This window comes from Perissodus microlepis, chromosome 12 (assembly GCF_051167445.1).
Source record: "Perissodus microlepis isolate ML-2025 ecotype Zambia chromosome 12, ASM5116744v1, whole genome shotgun sequence".
NCBI classification, from domain to species: Eukaryota; Metazoa; Chordata; class Actinopteri; order Cichliformes; family Cichlidae; genus Perissodus; species Perissodus microlepis.
In genome coordinates, this window is record NC_140472.1 from 11,090,009 (window position 1) to 11,112,200 (window position 22,192).

The 22,192-nt window shown below is 43.4% G+C and overlaps 1 protein-coding gene across 7 annotated transcripts in view; it reads left to right on the plus strand.

The window, feature by feature from the left end:
* Nucleotides 1-22,192, plus strand: part of rimbp2b (RIMS binding protein 2b) — a 116,432-nt gene that overhangs the window by 17,731 nt on the left and 76,509 nt on the right. For all 7 annotated transcript variants that reach the window (XM_084946493.1, XM_084946494.1, XM_084946482.1 and 4 more), the window contains one exon: nt 3,464-3,583. In XM_084946493.1, coding sequence (XP_084802619.1) covers nt 3,464-3,583 — 120 coding nt within the window. Of the gene's footprint in view, nt 1-3,463; nt 3,584-22,192 lie in introns of those variants that run through there.

A 22,192-nucleotide genomic window follows, 5' to 3' on the forward strand; every position in this document is an offset into this window, starting at 1 on the left:
AAGAAATCTGTCACACAGAACATGCTATGTTTAGGTGGAAACTTCCTGCTAACTTCTAATGCTGTTAAATTTAATAAATTCTGTTTTCATGGAAGCCTGGAAATTAAACTTGATTGTTACACCTGGTAAAGCAGCGCTGATCATTTTATTAAAGATGAAAGAATTTAGACAGTTCTTACCTCTCAGTGATGCCGCAGTGTTCGTTTGACTTTGGGACCTGAAGCGGAGTTTGGACCTGGATTGCTCCGTGCGGCTCCTGACTACGGCAGCCGTAATGCTCCAACAAGCCATCAAGCAGTGTAGCCTACCAAAGTTTTAATAAAGCGTTTTTTGACAGATTTTTGAGCACCATGTACCACATAAAATCAGTTCGAGGTCAGTAAGCACAACCAGAATTCATACATAAGGTGCACTGGATTATAAAGCGCACTTAATTTTTTAATTTTTGAAAAACGTAAAGGATTTTAAGTGCGCCTTATACTCCAAAAAATATGGTATATTTTCTCTCTATGACTACTGTAGTATATGGATGGCCTCTTTAAGGAACAAGCATTTGCGTGGACTTAACAAAGTGCCGGATGTAAACACAAATTGTAATTTTTTCACAAATGTCTATGAAGTGAAGACACACAAATGTGTGTGAATTAGATTAGAGAGAGGAGCTTCCGAGTGACTGAGCACTTATGGGCGGTGAGACGGATGGAGGGAGGGAGTGCATGGCTTTAAGAGTTGTGCCCTGTGGCATGGGTGCGGGGCAGGACAGAGACAGCCTGTGTCCAGATGTCTGTTTGTGTTATGGAGTTTCTAGCACTGCCTCCTTCCATGAGAGACAAACACTAATTGCCCATTGGCCCCGGGTTGGAGATGTGCAGCTGGGGACATGTGGCTAAAAATAGCACTGCTTGTTCCCATGAGTGGCGGGCACACAGCACCATAGCATTAGTATTCAGCACTAAAACATGGCATGGACAAAAAAGGTCATCTTCTGGGCATGGCCACAAATGTCAGGGTGGGGTATACAGCAACACCAACACAGGGTGGTGAGCAGCAAAAAGCACCTTAGGCTTTACCCCCATATGGATCAACCTACTGAACCATTGTCCTCTGTTTGAACACTCCCAGGAAAATGTCACTTGGAAAGAGCCGAGCGAGTGTCATGACATTCCGTGTTTTTGTTTGTAGCCCAGCAGCATCCATGCTGGATCCAGTCTTTCCCTCCGTGGAGCAACAGCCTTCCATGCTTGAGTTGAGTTACAGCTCTTCCTTTATGACACAACAGTAGCATCTGGTTCCACCTGACTGGAGCCATGAATAATTTAACAGGGGGCATTATTATTCCAGCCAGCTCCACTAGCCTGGCAATAACAAGAAGTTTAGGTAGTGCTATCAGTGTTGCTGGCTAAGTGGAGAACATGGAGAGAGGATGTTATTTTAGCCTGTTGCACTCAAAAAAAAAAAAAAAAAAAAAAAATATATATATATATAAAATCTGTTGAATGAATGTAATTTCATCATGCCACCACATGTCCATAGTTGAATGAACTAATACATGATTAGAAAATATTACAAATATCAGTCTTGTTGTTGACATTATTTTCTGTAATTGTCTGCTGTTAACAGGATCCAACATTATCGTTATCACTAGTTCTTCCTCCTTTAACACTTCTTTCAAGCCATTTCCTTATTTTTTTGTGCTAAACGTTCTTCAGCTGCTGTGTAGATTCTCATGAACCGCAGAATTAATTAAGAGTCATTTTGTGTTGAGGATGCTTAGTACTGCCGTAGGTTTGTGCAGACGATACATGTTGGTAAAGCAAAACACCTGGTTGTTTCCATTGTTCTGTGGAGGGGTGAATTTAAGTGCTAGAAGGGGTGAATTGGATTTAAACATGAAATTTCACAGTTTGTGAGCACACAAAAACTGTGGAAAAATGTTACGTTTGTCAAAGTTGGATTTCACTAACTGCATTTGGAAAGCTCTGTTGAAACAACCAGGTGAAATCAATCTTTGACTCAGTGTCTCATTAAACCCGTACTGTATTGTACCAGACGCTAATTTTATTTTTCTTTGCTATACTTAGCCAATGATATCCCAGATGATCCTCCTTGATGAAACATAATATGATCAAGATTTGCAAAATGGATTTCATTTTTATTCAGTATGACCTGAAATGAGTGACTGAGACCATAAATGCAATAGCAAAGTGTTTACAGAGGTCCAGTAGACTTCTACAGGACCAGAAGTATTTTACAACACACGTAAGAGACTTCATTTTACAGACCTAGAAGCTGCAGCCATCTTTTATCAATATAGCTCATTTCCAGCTTCTGAAATGAGCTATATTGTGATGATGGAAAGACGCTGTCTCTCGAATGAATTAAACCTGCTAACAGTTGTCTTTGGGCACTGAGGACTGGCTAGCTTCTGCTAAATGAAGCTAGACTGTAACACTCCCTACCAAGTCTCAGTTATAGCACAGAGGCTAACAGTAGCCTGGCTAACAATAGAGGACAAACAGATTTCCACACAAAGTCAATCTGTGTGTGTGTGATCACTTTGAGACAGCAAAATGTACCTGGAGTATACTAGAAAACAAAACAACGCAGTATAGGATTGAGCTAGATTTGTTAACTATAAACTTATAAAAGTAGTTCTGTAACTGGTAGCTCTGAAGCTGTGTTAGCTTAACAACCTTCCAACATTTGTTCCTGCTTGCGTTGATTTGAACTTTTTCCGTGGTATGCAGCACGGGCAATAGTTAGCAATGAAAGAGTCACTGTTCTTCTCATTGGGTGCAGACATATAGATCTAGTTTACACCAGCAAGAAGGAGTCATTTAATAACTATAAACATAATATATTTAAAGTAATCAAGCATTTTTATATCTAAATAATCAAACAAGTGCCTTAGTTGACTTTTTTGAGTGTGACATCTTATACTTATGTGGGTTTGTTAGTGCTTAAGAGATATTTTTCAATGATACACGACATTAGCATGTTGCTTGTTTGTTTGCAGATTTGAGAAACTATGTAAAATGAGCTGCTTTGAAATACTTTGATATATATTGAATATAATTTAATTAGTCTCTAACAACTGCATTTATAGTTAAATGCAGTTGTCGGAGTTTGCTAAAAGCAGCAGGTGGGCAGGTGGTTGAGCATGCTTTGCTGTCAGACTGAATCCGTGAAGATCAATAAAGAGAAACACACATTCTGCTTGCACTGCGTTAGTGTATCTGTTAGAGCTGTTAGAGCTGCTTTCCCACTCAGAACTCCTGGCTGTTAGCAGCCAGTCACCTACACTTACAGATCGAGTGGTAGCAGATTTCATCACCAGTGGGACTCAGCAAAAGTAGTGAAAGGTTATTTGGAATACAGCAAATCCCAACAAAAAAGCTGCACATAAACCTCCCATTGCTATTGTGACAAATAACTCCCCCACCTTCCCTGTCCCCCACTGCAGAGAAATGAAGCTTTTCCCCTCCACCTTTTGGACGAGCTTTGTCTTCTAGAGGACTACAGCCAAGCTCGGCGACTTAACCCAGAGACCCTGAGCCACCAAAGGCTACAGCAGAAGTTACTGGTGAGTTCTCTGTGTGTGAGGGAGATAAAGTCTCGTTAATGCTGAACTTTTCATGGGCCATTAGGGCCGGCTGAAGACCGCTGTCAAGGCGTTTGCTTTCGGCGCTTTTTGGCTTTCATGTCCTTCTCCCTGCTTTCGACTGTCAAGTTGTGAACCATGCTTTTTCTCCCAGTTGTTGGTTTAATTTTAAATGAGCTGTGAAAACACATCTGCTGTTCATTTAGAGTCTTCATTGAGCCTGATTGGGGTCAAAGTGGCAGTTTCTTTACTGACCATGTGAACAAACTTAGGCCTTCACCTCTTTCCTGTCTAATAATTACACCAAACCTACAGGAAGATGTTGGTAGCACCCCAAAATGTAGGATGCTTTGAAAGATATCAGGAAAAACAGAATGCAAATATTTGAAAATAATTTAACTGAAATTAGTATAATTTGCCATCATCAGTGGCAGAGATGCCAGCAGGATCAGCAAACTAATCTGCAAGGCTGGAACTGTCATTGGTCAGAATTTGGAGGTGTTTGAGTCAGCGAGGGTCAGAGGTCACTGAACAAACTGGTCTCCATCATGGACAGTCCATCACCCCCGCTCCACTACACACTTCTGAGGGAGCAGAGCTCCTTCTCCCTCAGACTGATTCACCTTGTTGCCATAAAGAAAATGTTAGGAACTCATTCCTGCCATTATCTATTAACTTGTATAACAACTCTTCATTCTGTCACAGGTGAACACACCTGTCACAAGCATATTTGTGTATTACGCCTTCATACTGCTGGTTTTCTTAGATTTATAGTGTACATTTTATTTATTAATGCAATTTGCACTTCTCTCTTATATAGTGTCAGTCTTACATTTTACTGTTTTTATCACTTTTGTAAATATATAAATTCCAGCACTACCTCATAGTATAAGGCCTTTTCCAGGCACTTGTGACACTTTTATTTTAATTGCTTGGTTTATATATTGTTTATTGTAGATTACCTATCTGTTTCAGATGCCGAAGCTGAGAAATGTTGATTTATTGATTGGGTCAGGAGTAGTAATAAGGGGGCATTAGTCCAAGATGGCAGCCAACCAAACCGGTTTGACAACCGGTTTGACCGGTTTCGTGTGTGTGCGCATGCGCGTTCAGGTGTGCTCGGGGGCATGCTAGTTCATGTGTGGAAACACACAGGGCGTCAGAGGGGTTATATGAGTTTATGTGTTTTTAACTGGGTTTTAATTTAATCAAACCATAGGATTTTTTTATTAAACTATTTTTATCACTTAGGTGTATCTCAACATTCAGTTATGAAGACATATGTGTTCTTAAAAGCAATTCTTTGTTTTGCGGGCGGAGTGGAAGCTGTTTTGGTTCACAGTGCACCTTAACAAAGAGGGGATGCTTTTTATTTACATCTAGTCAAAAGTGTTGGTAATAGTGTTTTAGTCACACTAATTTTGTGATTCTGACAATATCTCAGCTTGCAGTTGTTATGTTTACATACACTGCTAAGATGGTGAAGGGTTGCTTTACAAGGGGGACTGAATATGAACATATACTCAGTTACCAGTAGGGGGCTCTGTGACTAATAGTGATAGAAGGATAGAAGAAGTGAAGTGTATTGTGATATGTTTTGAATGGCGAACTACTGCTGAATACACGTTCCATTATAAACCAAGCCGTCTCCGTTCTTCTGTCGAAACACCACAAATTGGCGACGAGGATGAGTGCATCAGTTCCGAGTCCACCATCTTTTCTTCCACATGTGGGTGAGCCGCCGATTCCATTTACTACATGGCGGAAAATATTCAACAATTACATGCTAGTAATCAATGCCACGGGAGACGCATGGCCGGATGCTAGGAAACGCGCTGTTTTGCTACACTGCTTGGGCCCGGAGGGACAGCGGTTATTCTACACGTTACCGGAGCAAGGTGATACATATGCTGACGCCATGAGCGCACTGGAGAAGCACTTTGTGCCGAAAGTGAATGTCGTGGCGTGCCGTCATACATTCAGACAGCGTATTCAACGAGCGGATGAGACTGTTTCTCAGTATGTGGTGGCTCTGAGAGCGTTAGCTTCATCTTGTAACTTTGGACAAATGGAAAGTGAAATGATAAGAGATCAGTTAATCTCCAATGCTCATCTCAGCGCTGTGAAAGACAAACTGTTACTGGAGGACGATCTCACACTGGATAAGGCTCTAACTATTGCAGGCCAGGTGGAAGCAGCAGTCAAAAACGCTACTCTACTCTCCACACCCGGCTCGTTTCCGTCCGCGCCTGTTCAGACAGTCGACGCGGCAAATTCCCACTCTCACCAGAGGAGAGGACCTCGCCCTGCTAAAGGCTGCACTCCAGACCAACGCAAACGGGGAGGTTCAAAGCAGCAGCAGCGGAAATGCTTCAGGTGTGGTTCTCACAAGCACTTAGCTAATGATAAAAACTGCCCGGCTGCTTCTTCAAAATGCAACAACTGCGGGAAAAAGGGACATTTTGCCAAGGTATGTAAGTCGTCAGTCAGTGAAGTGAGAGAAGTAGTGGTTCCAGAATTGGCAGTACTGTGCGTGCAAGATGCTAAAATGATGGCAGCTATTCAAGATAAGCTTACCTGCACTGTCGACATTGAAACTGTACAAGGTGGTTCTAAGACGGTAGAGCTGATAGTAGACACTGGAGCTTCTGTGTCTATTCTGCCACAAACTATCTACAGACAGTATTTTGCAGACTGTTCACTGGTGCGACCTAAAGTCAAACTAGTTACTTATGCTAAAGATGAGTTAGCTGTGATGGGTTGTCTGCCTGCATCAGTTGCACTGCATGCACAGAATGAAAAAGTTCCTGCTTCCTTCTACATTGTCAAAGCTGGTTCCCCGCTATTAGGCCTCGACCTCATTAGAGCACTGAACGTCTGCATCGTCGGAGGCAAAGTGGACCGCATTCAGGATGAAACTGCAGATGAGCCGGATTCTACTAACCGGAAGTCTGCTGTATACAATGTTGATCCTATTCCACCAGCTCAACTTGGATGTGTTAAAGGGTTCATCCATAAAGTACAGGTAAACAACAATGTGCAGCCTGTACGTCAAAAGCTGAGACGCCTGCCATTAAGTGTACGTGCAGAGGTATCAGCAGAACTCTCTCGCTTACTCAAAGCTGGCATAATTGAAAGGATCGATGCAGCTGAGTGGGTGAGTCCTCTGGTCGTGGCCCGGAAGCGCAAAAGGGAGTTGAGACTGTGTGTTGACCTTCGTGAACCCAATAAGAGCATCATTGCTGACTGCCATCCTCTTCCTCACATGGAGGATCTGTTTTCTGAGTTGGCGGGTGCCACTCACTACAGCCAGATTGACCTGAGCTCAGCGTACCACCAATTACCTTTGCATCCGGAGAGCCGCAAGCTGACTGCTTTCATCACTCATGAGGGACTGTTCCAGTTCACACGTGTTCCATTTGGCCTAGCATCAGCACCTTCGGCTTTCCAGAAAATGATGCAAACGGTCCTGAAAGATCTGCCTGGTGTTCGCAACTACTTGGATGACATCATCGTCTACGGAACATCAAAGGAGGTGCATGATACACGCCTGCAAGCTGTTCTCCAACGTCTCAGAGACGTCGGCCTGCAGATTAATGCTGGGAAAAGTTCCTTCTGCCAGTCACACATTACATTCCTGGGCCATGTAATCTCAAAGGAAGGCCTACATCCAAGCCAACATCACCTTACTGCTATTGCTGAGGCTCCTGCTCCAAAGGATATGGCTGCATTGCGCTCGTTCCTGGGTTTGTCATCCTGGTTCAGTAAATTTATTCCAGATTATGCTACACTGGTGGAGCCACTGCGACAGTTGCTGAAAACAGACATGAAAGTTGAACTCCAGTGGAACGAGGCAGCACATGAGAGCTTCAGTAACCTGAAAAAACTCCTTCTGGAAGGTCCCGCGCTTGCCGTCTATGACCCTGACTTACCTGCTTTTATCACCACAGATGCATCAGACTACGGGCTAGGCGCTGTGTTGACACAGTTACATCCAGATCAAGTGGAGTGGGTTGTGGTGTTCACCTCCCGAACACTGTCTCCTGCTGAAAGAAAGTACTCCAACACAGAAAAGGAGGCGTTAGCCTGTGTCTGGGCGGTGGAAAGATGGCGTACATATGTATGGGGCCGCAGATTCACGCTTCGTACTGACCACCAAGCTCTTACTACCCTTCTCAGCACCAAAGGTATGAACAGAGCGGGCATGAGAATCGCACGATGGTCTGCAAGGTTGATGTGTTTTCAGTACGATGTGCAGTACCGTCCTGGTGTTCAGAATGTCATCGCAGACTGCCTCTCACGGGTTCCCCTGACGTACTCCAGCACTGACATTGATGCTGAAAAAGACCTTCTCTTGGAGATAGCTGAAGTTTCTCCTCTCTTGACAGCGACACCGTTGACGGATTTTAAAGCTGAATGTGAGGACTGCCCTGACCTTTCTCTGCTGCGACAGGTTATCCGCTCAGGCTGGCCTAAGGTGAAAAGGTCTCTCCCACCTGAGATGCAGCCGTATTTCCTGGTGTGACATGAACTTGCTGTGGAATCACCGTTGGTTTTCCGGGGGACACGTCTGGTGGTCCCAAGGTCCCTGCGAGAAAAGGTGATATGCCTCGCACATGAAGGTCACCAGGGCATAGTTCGCACAAAGCAGCGGCTCAGAGAGCTTTACTGGTGGCCATGCATGGATACTCAAGTCCATGCGATTCTGTCATCGTGCTCAGTCTGTCAATTGTGTGACAAAACGGCCAAAACTGCTCCTGCTCCCCTACAGCCGGATCAGTTTCCAGATGGTCCCTTTCAGCATGTGGCCGTTGACATTGTTGGACCTTTTGACCGTGGGTCGCAGGACTGCAGGTTTGCTATCACACTGGTCGATTACTTCAGCAAATGGCCAGAAGTAGCCTTTACTTCATCAGCTACTACAGACACTGTTATTAGGTTCTTGTCTTCAGTTTTTGCACGGGAGGGAAACCCTTGTGAGCTTACGACAGATAATGGACCACAATTCACTTCATCTGCCTTTGCTGATTTCCTGAAGGAAAGGGGCATCAAGCACATTAGAACAAGTGTGTATCACCCTCAAGCGAACGGGTGTGTTGAAAGATTCAACAGAGTACTGAAGGACTGTGTTCAGGCTGCACAGGTGTCCCAGAAGCCGTGGAAGCCCGCCGTAACAGAGATGCTACAGAATTACCGTGCTACAGCTCATGCAACATCTGGAGCAGCTCCGTTTCAGCTTCTCAGAGGGAGACCAATGAGAACAAAGCTAAATGTCCTGCCATTTCCCAAAGACACAGGACAGTATGACCAATGCAGGGCCAGAGTCTTTCACCAGCAACGTAGGAGTAAACGCTACACTGATGCTAAGAGGGGGGCAAAACCTCCCCAGCTTGTGGTCGGTGACAGGGTGCGGATACGTAAGCCTTTCCGAGTGGGGAAGGGAGAGAGACAGTTCACTGATCCACTGTCAGTGCAGCAACAGACTGGACTGAGCACCTTCATCTTGAGTGATGGAAAGAGATGGAATGCATCCCGTCTCTCACTCTGCCGAGCAGAGAATGCTGAGCCGTTGCAGGCTGGTGAAGAGGTTGAAAACAACACAAGAGAAACTCCTAAAAGACCTTCTGTTCCTAACAGACCGAGACAGTTACCAGCTTGGACCAAGGATTATGTAATGAAATGAGTTTTAAAAAAAAGTGGGAAAATAACACGCTTGAGCTGTTGGATGCTAATGTTAAGTTCCATACTGCTAGTTCTGAGGTCCAAGTATAACAGATGATTGATTTATTGTGATTTATTTGTGAAGTTTTGTGACTTAAGGTTGTTAAGTTACTACAGTAACCTTAACTGTACAAGTATTCATTACAAAGGACGATTTAGGCACCATAACAAGATGGGTATGTTAAGATCACAGGTATAGTTCAAACAACCAGTAATGTTATAAGTGAAATAGGTTCAGCAAGCAGTATTGAAAATGCTGTCTGGTTGCAAAGTTTAGTACTGATAATGTTATGTGCAAATAGCAATGTTACCATGCTAAGTAAGTAATACTGAGGTAGTAGAATTCTGTGAGAATGAGGAGAGATGTTATGTTTACATACACTGCTAAGATGGTGAAGGGTTGCTTTACAAGGGGGACTGAATATGAACATATACTCAGTTACCAGTAGGGGGCTCTGTAACTAATAGTGATAGAAGGATAGAAGAAGTGAAGTGTATTGTGATATGTTTTGAATGGCGAACTACTGCTGAATACACGTTCCATTATAAACCAAGCCGTCTCCGTTCTTCTGTCGAAACACCACAGCAGTGATGCAAGCATTTTATTTTAAAAACGGCACAAATGGGCATTTCTTCTGAATGGGTAATGTCAGCATGTTCACAAGCGTTTCATTTAATCAAACCCCTAGTTTTAATTTAACTAGTTTTTACGCATCTACTGGGGTTTCTTTCCAGGGTTGATGCGATCATTTTATTTAAAAATCGGGATTTCGGAATGTTGAACTAAGAGGGAGACAAAGCCAGCTAGTTTTTAACACAGTAAATGGTCACAAAAAACATTCAGTCCTTTAGAAAATAAATGCTATAAGCAGGCAGTATAACTCTTTCAAACTAATTGTGTCTTAATCAAACTAATTTTATAATTCTGATGTCTCCTCATGCAGCATGCATGCATTTTATTTTAAAAACGGCACAAGTGGGAATTTCTTCTGAATGGGTAATGTCAGCTTGTTCACAAGCGTTTCATTTAATCAAACCACTAGTTTTAATTGAACTAGTTTTTACGCATCTACTAGGGTTTCTTTCAAGGGTTGATGCGATCATTTTATTTAAAAATCGGGATTTCGGAATGTTGAACTAAGAGTGAGACAAAGCCAGCTAGTTTTTAACACAGTAAATGGTCACAAATAACATTCAGTCCTTTAGAAAATAAATGCTATTGGGCTGTGCTGTCAACTGATCACCACCTGGTGGTGAGTTGGATCAGGTGGCGGGGGAGGACGCTGGACAGACCTGGTGCACCTAAACGCGTAGTGAGGGTGTGCTGGGAATGTCTAGCAGAGGCCCCAGTCCGCGAGATCTTCAACGCACACCTCCGGCAGAGCTTCAACAGCATTCCGAGGGAGACTGGGGACATTGAGTCCGAATGGACCATGTTCAGCGTCTCCATTGCCGAAGCTGCTGCATTGAGCTGCGGCCGCAAGGTGGTTGGTGCCTGCCGTGGTGGTAATCCCCGAACCAAATGGTGGACACCAGAGGTGAAGGGAGCCACCAGGCTGAAGAAAGAGTCCTATCGGGCTTGGATAGCCTGTGGGACTCCGGAGGCAGCCGACAGGTATCGACAGGCCAAGCGGAATGCGGCTCGGGCAGTGGCTGAAGCAAAAACTCGGGTGTGATAGGAGTTCGGAGAGGCCATGGAAAAAGACTTTCGGACTGCCTCGAAGAGATTCTGGCAAACCGTCAGGCGTCTCAGGAGGGGAAAGCGGGGCTCTACCTGCACTGTGTATAGTGCTGGCGGAGCGCTGCTGACGTCGACTGAGAAAATTGTCAGGCGGTGGAAGGAATACTTCGAGGACCTCCTTAATCCCACTGACACGTCTTCCGAGGAGGAAGCAGAGTCTGGGGATGAGGGGAATGACCCGCCAATTTCCGGGGGCGAGGTCACTGAGGCAGTTAAACAACTCCTTGGTGGCAGAGCCCCTGGTGTTGATGAGGTCCGCCCCGAGTTCCTGAAGGCTCTGGACGTTGTAGGGCTGTCCTGGTTGACACGCCTCTGCAATGTTGCGTGGAGATCAGGGGCAGTACCCGTGGACTGGCAGACCGGGGTGGTGGTCCCCATCTTTAAGAAGGGGGACCGGAGGGTGTGTTCCAACTACAGGGGAATCACACTCCTCAGCCTCCCTGGGAAAGTCTATGCCAGGGTGCTGGAAAGGAGAGTTCGTCCGCTAGTCGAACCTCGGATACAGGAGGAACAATGCGGTTTTCGTCCTGGTCGCGGAACACTGGACCAGCTCTTTATCCTCTCGAGGATACTTGAGGGTGCATGGGAGTTTTCCCAACCAGTCTACATGTGTTTTGTGGACTTGGAGAAGGCATTCGACCGTGTTCCTCGGGGTGTCCTGTGGGAGGTGTTGCGGGAGTATGGGGTGTCTGGCCCATTGCTACGGGCCATTCGATCCCTATACAACCGTTGCAAGAGCTTGGTTCGCATTGCCGGCAATAAGTCGGACTCGTTCCCGGTGGGTGATGGGCTCCGCCAGGGCTGCCCTTTGTCTCCGGTTCTGTTTATAATTTTTATGGACAGGATTTCTAGGCGCAGCCAAGTGGCGGAGGGCTTTCGCTTTGGTGGCCTCAGAATCTCATCTCTGATTTTTGCGGATGATGTGGTTCTGTTGGCTTCATCGGGTGAGGGCCTCCAGCTCGCACTGGAACGGTTCGCAGCCGAGTGTGAAGCAGCGGGAATGAGGATCAGCACCTCCAAATCTGAGGCCATGGTTCTCAGCTGGAAAAGGGTGGAGTGCCCACTCCGGGTCGGGGATGAGTTCCTGCCCCAAGTGGAGGAGTTCAAGTATCTCGGGGTCTTGTTCGCGAGTGATGGGAGAAGGGAGCCGGAGATCGACAGACGGATTGGGGCTGCAGCTGCAGTAATGCAGACGCTGCACCGGTCCGTCGTGGTGAAGAGGGAGCTGAGTGTAAAAGCGAAGCTCTCAATTTACTGGTCGATCTACGTCCCTACCCTCACCTATGGCCACAAGCTGTGGGTAGTGACCGAAAGAACGAGATCGCGGATACAAGCGGCAGAAATGAGCTTCCTCCGAAGGGTGGCTGGCCTCTCCCTTAGAGATAGGGTGAGAAGTTCGGCCATCCGGGAGGGGCTCAGAGTAGAGCCGCTGCTGCTCCACATCGAAAGGAGCCAGCTGAGGTGGTTCGGGCATCTGACAAGGATGCCCCCTGGGCGCCTCCTGGGTGAGGTGTTCCAGGCATGTCCCACCGGGAGGAGGCCCCGGGGCAGACCCAGGGCACGCTGGAGAGATTATATCTCTCGGCTGGCCTGGGAACGCCTTGGTGTTCCCCCGGATAAGCTGGAGGAGGTGGCTGGGGAGAGGGAGGTCTGGGCCTCTTTGCTTAGGCTGCTGCCCCCGCGACCCGGCCCCGGATAAGCGGAAGAAAATGGATGGATGGATGGATGGATGGATGGGCTACTTCTAAAACACGTTGCACACGATGTCACCTTTCCCCCCAGAGCAACCAGTATCGCTCTTTTCAAACTAATCGTGTTTTAATCACACTCATTTTGTGATTCGGATGTCACACCTTGCAGCGATGCAAGCATTTTATTTATTTAAAAACGGATCAAACGGGCATTTCTTCTGTAAGGGGTTTCGTGGTTTCAGAGTAGTTTTTAACACAACAGATGGTTGCAAATAACATTCAGCTCTTTAGAAAATAAACACTGCAGTGATACTTCTAAAACCAGTCGCCCAGACCGGCTCCGTCTTTTCAACAGCTGGCTAATTGTTTGAATTTGTTCAGGATTACAAAAGCCCACCGCGGGTATCATTTAATTGTTGGGATTCCTTAGGAAAAGGTAAAAGCCGGCAGGTGTACCAGTCGAGCAAGGCCGGGACTCAACCTATTTGTCAGGGCTAATGGACGGTATGGACTCAGGCGCGGAGCTCTGGGTTGAAGCAGACAGTGCGTTTATTTACAGTGCTTGAAATATAGTCTTTAAACAGCGAGATATCCAACAATGTCCTTTCTCTCAATTCCCAAAAGTGGTGAAGGTGAGTTTCCCCGTGAGGTCGGTGTGCACTCCTTCCGTGTGAATTCCTTCTCCCGAAAACACCAGTGAATCCTTTTTCTCCACTCAAACACAAACACAACAGTGGATAAGAAGGCTTGCCTTGCTATGCGGGTTACAAGATCACGAGCACACTTAGCTACCGAGCTCCGAGTACAATCCAGCGTCGACTGCCGTCTGGACACACCGTTAAATACCTCAGTTTAGTGAGGAATGATTAGCGGCAGCTGGAGCTGAAGATTACACTTCCGGGTCAGAGATCGGCCTTTCTCACTCTCTCGGAGACGCCGCTCCTAGGCATAGCCCGACCCGTAGAATAGGGAGGGAGAGAGAAAGAGAGGAAGGCACACACACATCACAAATAAACAAGCAGGTCGTCCGGGGACGACCGTCCGACCGTGACACTATTGTTTAAAGTGGTCGGTATTCGGCTCTTTTTGTAATTCCTCGACAAGGTAAAAGCCCCGCAGATGTACCAGTCGAGCAAGGTCTCGCCTATTTTCTGAAGTAGCCAGCAACAGCGGTCCCTTAGGCCTATCTTGGCCAGTTACACTGGATCTCAGCAACTGCGTGCCCCCACCCTGCAGGTGTATCCCCCCCCCCCCCCCCCCCCCCCCAGACTTATAGGCACCCCATCTATTGTTTTGGAAGCACCCGGTCCTATATGAAGCGTTCCTGAGAGCGTGAGACCCTTGCCATTTCGCGTCAGGACCAGCGCCAGTGCAGACCATTTTCTACCCACACAGAGCGTTTATGACCAGCCAGCGTTGCTTATGCATAAGAGAAAAGCGACAATACAACGAGGTTCTCTGCTCCAAGACATCCGCGGTCCTTTCACACGGTAAGCATGTGTGTTATAGCCAGTGCTTCATAAATGTCTGTCTGGCAGCGCAGATTATTCAAACTGTTTTTAAAATGTGACTCATTTGTTGTCCAAAAAACATTTCATTTGCTAAGTTACTGATTTAAAAATATATTTTTTTGAATTTTTTGCTGGATGTCAAACATATGATAGACTCTTGAGTATATTTATATAGCAAAATTCACAGTGGTATAACCATGTTAAATAAAAGATGCCCAAGTGTGCACCATTGCACTCTAATGCAAGCCTTTGAAATGTATGTTGATAAGTACATGAAGCGTACATCTACCTCTATAGTTGAAAAGAGTCTGTATCCATACTTTGTGGATCTGCTGATTTGTTTTTAATGTGGCACTTTTTTCACCAACCGCAGATGATGAAATCCTCTTTATTTGAGAAAGTGTCCCTAAGCTGTGGCTACTCATAATTACTGAGTTCCCTAGCCACTTCTTTACTATGTCAGCAAACTTTCTGAACAGGAAAGGTATCGTAGATTTAAAGACACATCTTCATTGAAGCAAAGGCAAAAAATTGGAATGAATTTTATGTGGCTGTTCATATTAATTCCAACAAAGAGTGAAAATCCAAAAGCTGCTGCAATCTTTTGTATTAATGATCTCTCTCTCTCTCTCTCTCTCCCTCCCTGTGTGTGTGTGTGTGTGTGTGTGTGTGTGTGTGTGTGTGTGTGTGTGCAATGCTGCGTGTGCTACTATGCGAGTGTGTGTGTGTGTGTGTGTGTGTGTGTGTGTGTGTGTGTGTGTACAGGAGAAAGGTGATGGCTGGAGCTATTTTTTTTAGTGCATTTCGAATCAACTTTTTTTGTTTTACAAGAAGTGTATTTCATACATTGGAATAAATGTATTCTTTTCTATACTTTATAAGTATGAAACTCTAAAGATTTTAAGTTCATGCACATTGTGAAACAAGAATCTAAATCTTTGTGAAACAATGATTTCTATAAAAGCATGTTGTTTATGGGGATAATGTGAAAAATCTTTTGCGGGCTCTAATAATGATCAGTGGTAATTGAAGAGGAAGCTTGAACCCTGGCTCTGGACATTTTCATGACAAGTGACAGTGCAGACATCTGCTAACGAGAGAACAAGTTTTATCATCATAACGACTGCGAATTTAAGCATCGTTAAAGTGTCACTTCAGCAATGCTACCAGAGAAAGAAGTGTTGACTCATGTTTTTAATAGAAGACTTAAAACACTAAACTCTAATTTCAGGGGTTTATTTTAAGTTTACAGAATATAACATCTGGTAAGACGATGAGTTTTTACTTCTCACTGTCTGTGTTATGTGTATCCATTTATCATGTGTGCTTTGCTCTGTAAACTGTAAAATGTTTCATTGTATTCATGAAATAAACCAGAATTTCAAATATCCGAATCTTTTACTGTTTTTCTGCTTTTGTTCACTCCAAGTTTGACAAAACCCACAGCTCACTAACTATGTGGAGCAATCTCAGTGTATTTAGCTGTTTTTTCCCTAAACACAATCAGTTGACTGAGAGAAATGCCTGTAGTCATCCACTCTGGTCATTGTCAATGTTGAAGGAGATTTGTTCCATAGACACCTTATACTAGCGTTTCTTACACTTAATCCAACACTGCTATGTTCTATTTAAACCCAGATTCCTTTTATAGTTTGCAGTGAAATTTCTTAAACCATTGTTTAATGGGACAGAAGTACAAGTCACTCTTTACTAACACACTGTAGATAAGTTTATTGCTGAACGACACAGCTAGCAGTCTCACACACTCTTTAGATTTTTGAAGTTTTGTGTGTGATGGTTTTGCCTCTCACACCTTACCCCTTTCTCCCAGTATCACAACAGTATGACTCCCAAAGTATGACTCCGTAAACAAACAAGGACTCTAAACTCAGAACAGAAAGATACAGTTGGAAGATTAGTGATTGCTTTTATGATGCGTAATAAACTACACCCTCTTCTTCTCTGTATTTATGTTGTTTGTGTGCGTGCATGTGTGTGTGTGTGTGTGTGTGAATGCCTTAGAAGTCAAAGTATACATTAGCCATACTTACAAAAACATTTTTAATTTCATTTGGAACTGAGATTCTAAGTTGTAAGCAGAAATCTTATGCTCAACCAGGAGTATGTTTCCCCACTTTCACAATGCTGAGGCATCAAATCCATGATCCAACAGATGGTTTGTCACACGTGGGCGAGAAGGGCAAGCCACCCCTTACTTACACAACCTCACACACTATAGATTTTTAAAGCTCTTGTGTACAACGGTTTAGCTAAAGATATAACTTCTACTTTTGATAAAGATCACTCCCTCTGCATATTTCTTAAGAAATGAAGCATCTTTACTGGGATATTTATTGTCAAACTATGCGATTTTCCAAATGTGTGTGGAGTAAAATGTTGTGACCAAGAATCATTCAGGATTAACAACACAAACTGTTTTGATAGCAGAAACAGTCTGTCTTATAGTTCCCATACTTTACCGCTAGTTTTACAAACACATTCTTCTTCATATCGGTTTAATTGGTTTTTTATGAAACTGATTTTCAATAGTACAACCAACGTCTAACTTTTCCTTGCTCCCCAGTATAAATGCAAGAATTTTGCAGACTTTATTGAAACTGTCACAATTTAACACTCAATGCCATAAACAGAGTTGATCCATGTTTCTATGGACAGTGTTTCATACATCAACAGCTCTGAAAATCACTTTTAAAGTAATGTAGAACATGATCTCTCTCACTCTCAGCGTCTCTAAAAAACCCAGCAAACTGACAATCACCTCTAAACAAGGGGGTTAGTTTATAGGCTTTTTGTTTGTTTGTTTGTTTTGTTTTTTATTAGCCGCAACACCATGTAATGCATGGATGTTAGACTCTTTCACCAGACCATGTTGCTAGCCCAACCACCAGGCTCAGGGTCTCTGAACTCTAACCCTGGCTGCCAAATGTGCCTCTGACCCTCTTGTGCCTGTTCACCACCAGACTAAGTTTGTAGTCTCACCTACTAATATTATTTTATTACAGGGCAATATTCAGCTAGGTTACTACTTTCACTTTCTTACTTTGAGCACATTTCTGAGCCCATACATTATCAAACTTTTACTTGAGTATTTCTGACACTAGCAGCTATACTTCTACTTAAGTAAAAAAAAAAAAATGCCTGCACTATCGGTATAAAGCTGTCTGTAATTCTTTAACAGTTCATGCAACAATTATAAATTAAACCTACACCACAGCTAACTCTTTTTAATAACCAATAACAGGTGTATTTCTTAGATCTACAGATACAGCCAAAACACTCTGCTTGTATAATGCCATATTCTCTCCCAGCATACCCTTGACTCACAACAGGGTGATTCCCAAAGTACGACTCAATAAACAGAGACTCTCAAACCAGAACAGAAAGATAAAGTTGGAAGATCAAAGATTAAAGTTTGTGTTTTTATAGCACAAAGTAAACTGTCCCCTTGTCTTCTAGGCCTTGGCGTGCGTACCTTAGAAGTCAGATTATACATTAGTCATACTTCCAAAAACATTTTGAATTCCATTTATAACTGAGATGTCAAGCTGTTATCAGACATCTTGTGCTCACCAGGAGCATGTATCCCCAACTTCAAAACCTTAAGGTGTCAAATTCACAAACCCAACATGGGATCATTCAACACAGGGGCCAGAAGTGCATGAACATGAACACATGAACTAGCATGCCCCCGAGCACACCTGAACGCGCATGCGCACACACACACGAAACCGGTCAAACCGGTTGTCAAACCAGTTTGGTTGGCCGCCATCTTGGACTAATGCCCCCTTATTACTACTGTCAGGGATATTAAAACAATTTAAAGGTTGTGTCATGAAAAACACCTGGTGGAACATCTCACAACTAATGAGGTTAATTAGTACCAGCATTACATATAAAAAGAGCATCCCAGAGAGCCTGAATGTTTCAGATGTAAAGATAAGTGGGGCTCGTCATTCAAAGACAAAAGCCAAGCTCTTATGGCTCTACAGTAAAAACAGACACAAGTCTATGGTAGAAATCTCAGGATGGGTTTAAGAACTCCTGAAAAAAACACTGTCAGTCAACAGAGTTTGTCACTGCATCAGAAAACTGAAGTGAAATGTCTACGATCCAGAGGTCCCACAGGTCCCGAAAATTTGAAACAGTCTTTGGAAGCCATGCGTGCCACATCTTCTGGGTTTAAGACAAGTAGGACCGTTCAGCTTGTCATCAGAGCTGTGTTCAAAAGCCAGCATCCAAGATGTTATTGTATGGGCCATTGGTCAACATGGCCCACTCAATAATATTTCTGAAGGCCATATTAATGGTGAACAGTATATACATGTTTTGAAACAACAAGCAACATAGATGCCATCTGGACGAGATCTTTTTCAGGGAAACCCTTACATATTACAAAAAGACAATCCCAAAACACTTTCTGGATCTATTCCATCCCTGTCACCCATTTCTTACACTATGAAAGGTATTTCTGAAAAAGGTCCTGAACTGGTGAGCACTTTAATGGCAGTTTGTCCCATCACCTCCCAAATGCTTATGAGTGTTAAAAGAAGAGATGATGCAGCACAGTTGAAAAACAACTTTTATTATATTAGACTATTTTTATGAAATTAAAAAAGGATTATTAAAAAAACATTTAGTTTTAGCATTTGATCTGTCGTGTTTGTACAGCTGTATTAAATATCGTCTTTAAATGATTTGCTAATCATTTGATCCTGTTTTTAGTGACATTTGAGAGAGCCTTGTGATTATTTTTTTTTTGTTTGTTTTTTTTAGCTAATGCTGCCAAATTACTGATGAAATTATGCCGTGGTGAAGTATTTGTCTACGATTCCCAAGTCAGCATTTACTCAAACCTGCATGCAATGATCACCTAATGGGTCTTCATTCAAATCAGCCTTAAGGTCGAGGTCACATTTACAGGCAATAACTGGTGAATTGTGAGCTACTATGACATTGAGCTTGTATGTTAGTGCTACTATGAGTTGGTGGAAATCGGTTAAGGTAATTTTTTGGACTTAAAGTAATGTTTTATATGCATACACACATACTTTTATTTAACAGTACAATTTAAGTGCAGTGAACCTGACTGTACTTTCTCGGGGCGTTAGGACACCTCATAATCGTGTTGCTGAAAATCCAGTGGACGGTAAACTGGAGGTTTAGCCAGTGCAGAGCTGTCTTCCTCCGGCTTCCTCCAGGCTGCGATCTCACAGCGGAGGCTGCTTGTAATTCCCCCGGCTTCCCCTGACGTCTGTGGTTCAATATGAATGAGCTCCATCGATTAGATCTCAGTGTGGTGCCTGTGCAAAGGGAATGCGCGTGTGCGTGCGTATATGTACGTGTCTATGTGTGTGCATGGGACTGCTGGCTTTCTCTTCTGTGTCTCCTCAGCACTTACCAGACTGTTGTTTTCACAGAGGGTGATGTTATGGGTGACATCTTTTGGTTGAACCATAAACTGAAGCTTTTTTATTAACAGCTTTTCTGTTGCGCGTTGATGAACAATCTAACTGATGTCCTGATTTTCCTAGCGATAAGAATAACACTGGCATTAACGGTAACATAAGGAACTAGAGAAGGTGTTGTCTCTATTAAATTTCTCCTGCCATATTTTGTTGGTTTTGTGAGGAGACAATCTCCAAAAATACAGAAACACCTTCTCGCCTCACATACTGAGAGTGCGGCATTCTGGTGTTAAAGTCCATACTTCTAGTCGATAGGGGTGCAAGGTTAGCACTGCTGACTGTGATTTTATCCAAAATGAGCATAGTGTGAACTTTATTTTTTTAACCTATCTGCCTGCTTGTGACAGGACTGCTTGTTAATTAACAACATTTCTTAAGTGCTGATCTGCCATTTCAGTCACACGCAGCATTATTTGTAAAGCAACCAAACATGATTTATTTTTAAAGAAAAGTGATATAAATGAATTATTAATTTTTGCCTGGAGGTATTCCTGCAAATCAGTGTGATGGACAGTTATTAGTGCATCTTCCCGTGCCTGCGTTTAACTCGTAGCAGACAAAATGCTTAATGTGGAGTGCTGAGTTTATGGGATTACTTGGCAGGTGGCCTTCTTTTAGTACTAATTACAACCTTGACAACATCCTTGAGTGAGGTACGGTCACACAAAATCTTTTCCACGGTGGTTGCTGGGAAACAAATGCTTTTAAAGTTAACACACATCCTATCTTGTCATTAGATGGTGTTTTCCACTGCTCAGTCAACAGAGAAATGGACTGGGAGTGACAGGCGTATTGTAAAAGGGTGGGTGGTTTTGAAGCAGTGTTGCTGGTTTCTTCAAGCGGAAAAAGAGCTGATTATGAATCTTGAAAGATTGAAGTAGCGTCAGTAATTACTAATACTGCACGGCTCTACGTAAGACCGAGTGATGCAATGAAAAACGGACACGACGTGAGGCACTTCTGCAGTGAGCTTCATTAACCCGCAGCTCTGTTATCATCTCTGACGGAGATGTAATCAACAAGACTGCAAGTGCACTCTAGCAAAGGTGTCTTCCTGGTTGAGCGGCTGTCTTCAGCCGTTACATGTTTCTATCTGTGGGTTATGCTTTTGCTTTTGGGCAAACCTCATTGAATTTGATCAAACTTTGTTCCGTGTTGTCTTTTTAGGCTTGCAGATTTGTCCTGAAGGAGAAATCTTTGGGTTGTGATTGTCATTCTGCAAAAGTTAGCATGAAAAATTATTTTTTCTTTGCCAGAGCAACTCATACTGTACGACTGCAAATGTTTTTTGAGATCAGTGTAAATGGCTCATGAAAGAAGCAATTCTTTGCTTTGTGACTTTCCTACTTGTGAGTTGTGAACCTACTTTGTAAAAATGCAAATCTTTAAAATATTTCATGCAGTTGTAGTCTGCTCTAATATCATTTAAATGTAAAACTGGGCAGAGTTCATACTAACACAATGGTTAGAGTAGCCCCTCCAGCCAAAAATGTCAACTATCTAATAAGTGTGTGTAAAGCAAAGTGTAGAATACAAAGAGAGGAGTGAAATGGGTTGCTAATGTTCATTAATACACAGCAGTATTAAACTACATTGGCCATTATAAGCTACTCATAATTCCAGAACATACAAGCGAATTGCTCATGTATTGCTCAAACCTTCTGGATTGACCTTAGAGGAGGGAAGTCTCTCTCCTATATAAGTGTGTGCTCACCTGTGCTTTTCTCATTTGCAAAGCTTTAAGGTAATGAAATTGTTTTCAAAGGTGTCATAAAACAAAAGAAAATGATAAAGTGTTCATCAAGGATCGGTCCAAGCAAGCATTTTTAGCACCGAGCATGTGATAGATGTGGGTTACATGAACAGATTTGCTCTTTGAAATGGAGAAAATTTACTGGTTTGCTGCCCGATGAAGTAATTTGATGTGTAATCCTTTTGGCAGGGACAGGCAACACAATTCCTTCAGCACAACAACCAAAAAAACGAGCTATTTATGTCTCCATATCAGTTGTTTTTAATCTATGGTCTTGAATATATCATGTGCATATTTAATACTTATAGTGTTTCTGTCTTCAGTGCTGAGACACGGATCATGGACCCAAAAACTTTTTCTCTTATTTTTGGAAAGAAAACGTAACAAAAACCTTTTCAGTAGATTTTCATATTTTACTGGTGATTTTGTGCATGCAGTTTTTATGTCACCGTGTCCATACAGGCTGATGTTGATGCTCTCACCTGGTTCTTTCTAACTGCCCAAAAAACTGCCCAAAGATGTTGCCGAGATAGCTTTGAAGTGGAAGGTCTTAATTCTAGAAGGGCTTTACTTACAATCGTATGTTTAACATCAGAACGGATCAAGTTGCCATGGCAACTGTGCCCCGCTGGTCTGCGTGGCCCCCCTTAATCCCGCTTGCAGCTATATTGATAAGTGATGTGCCTCT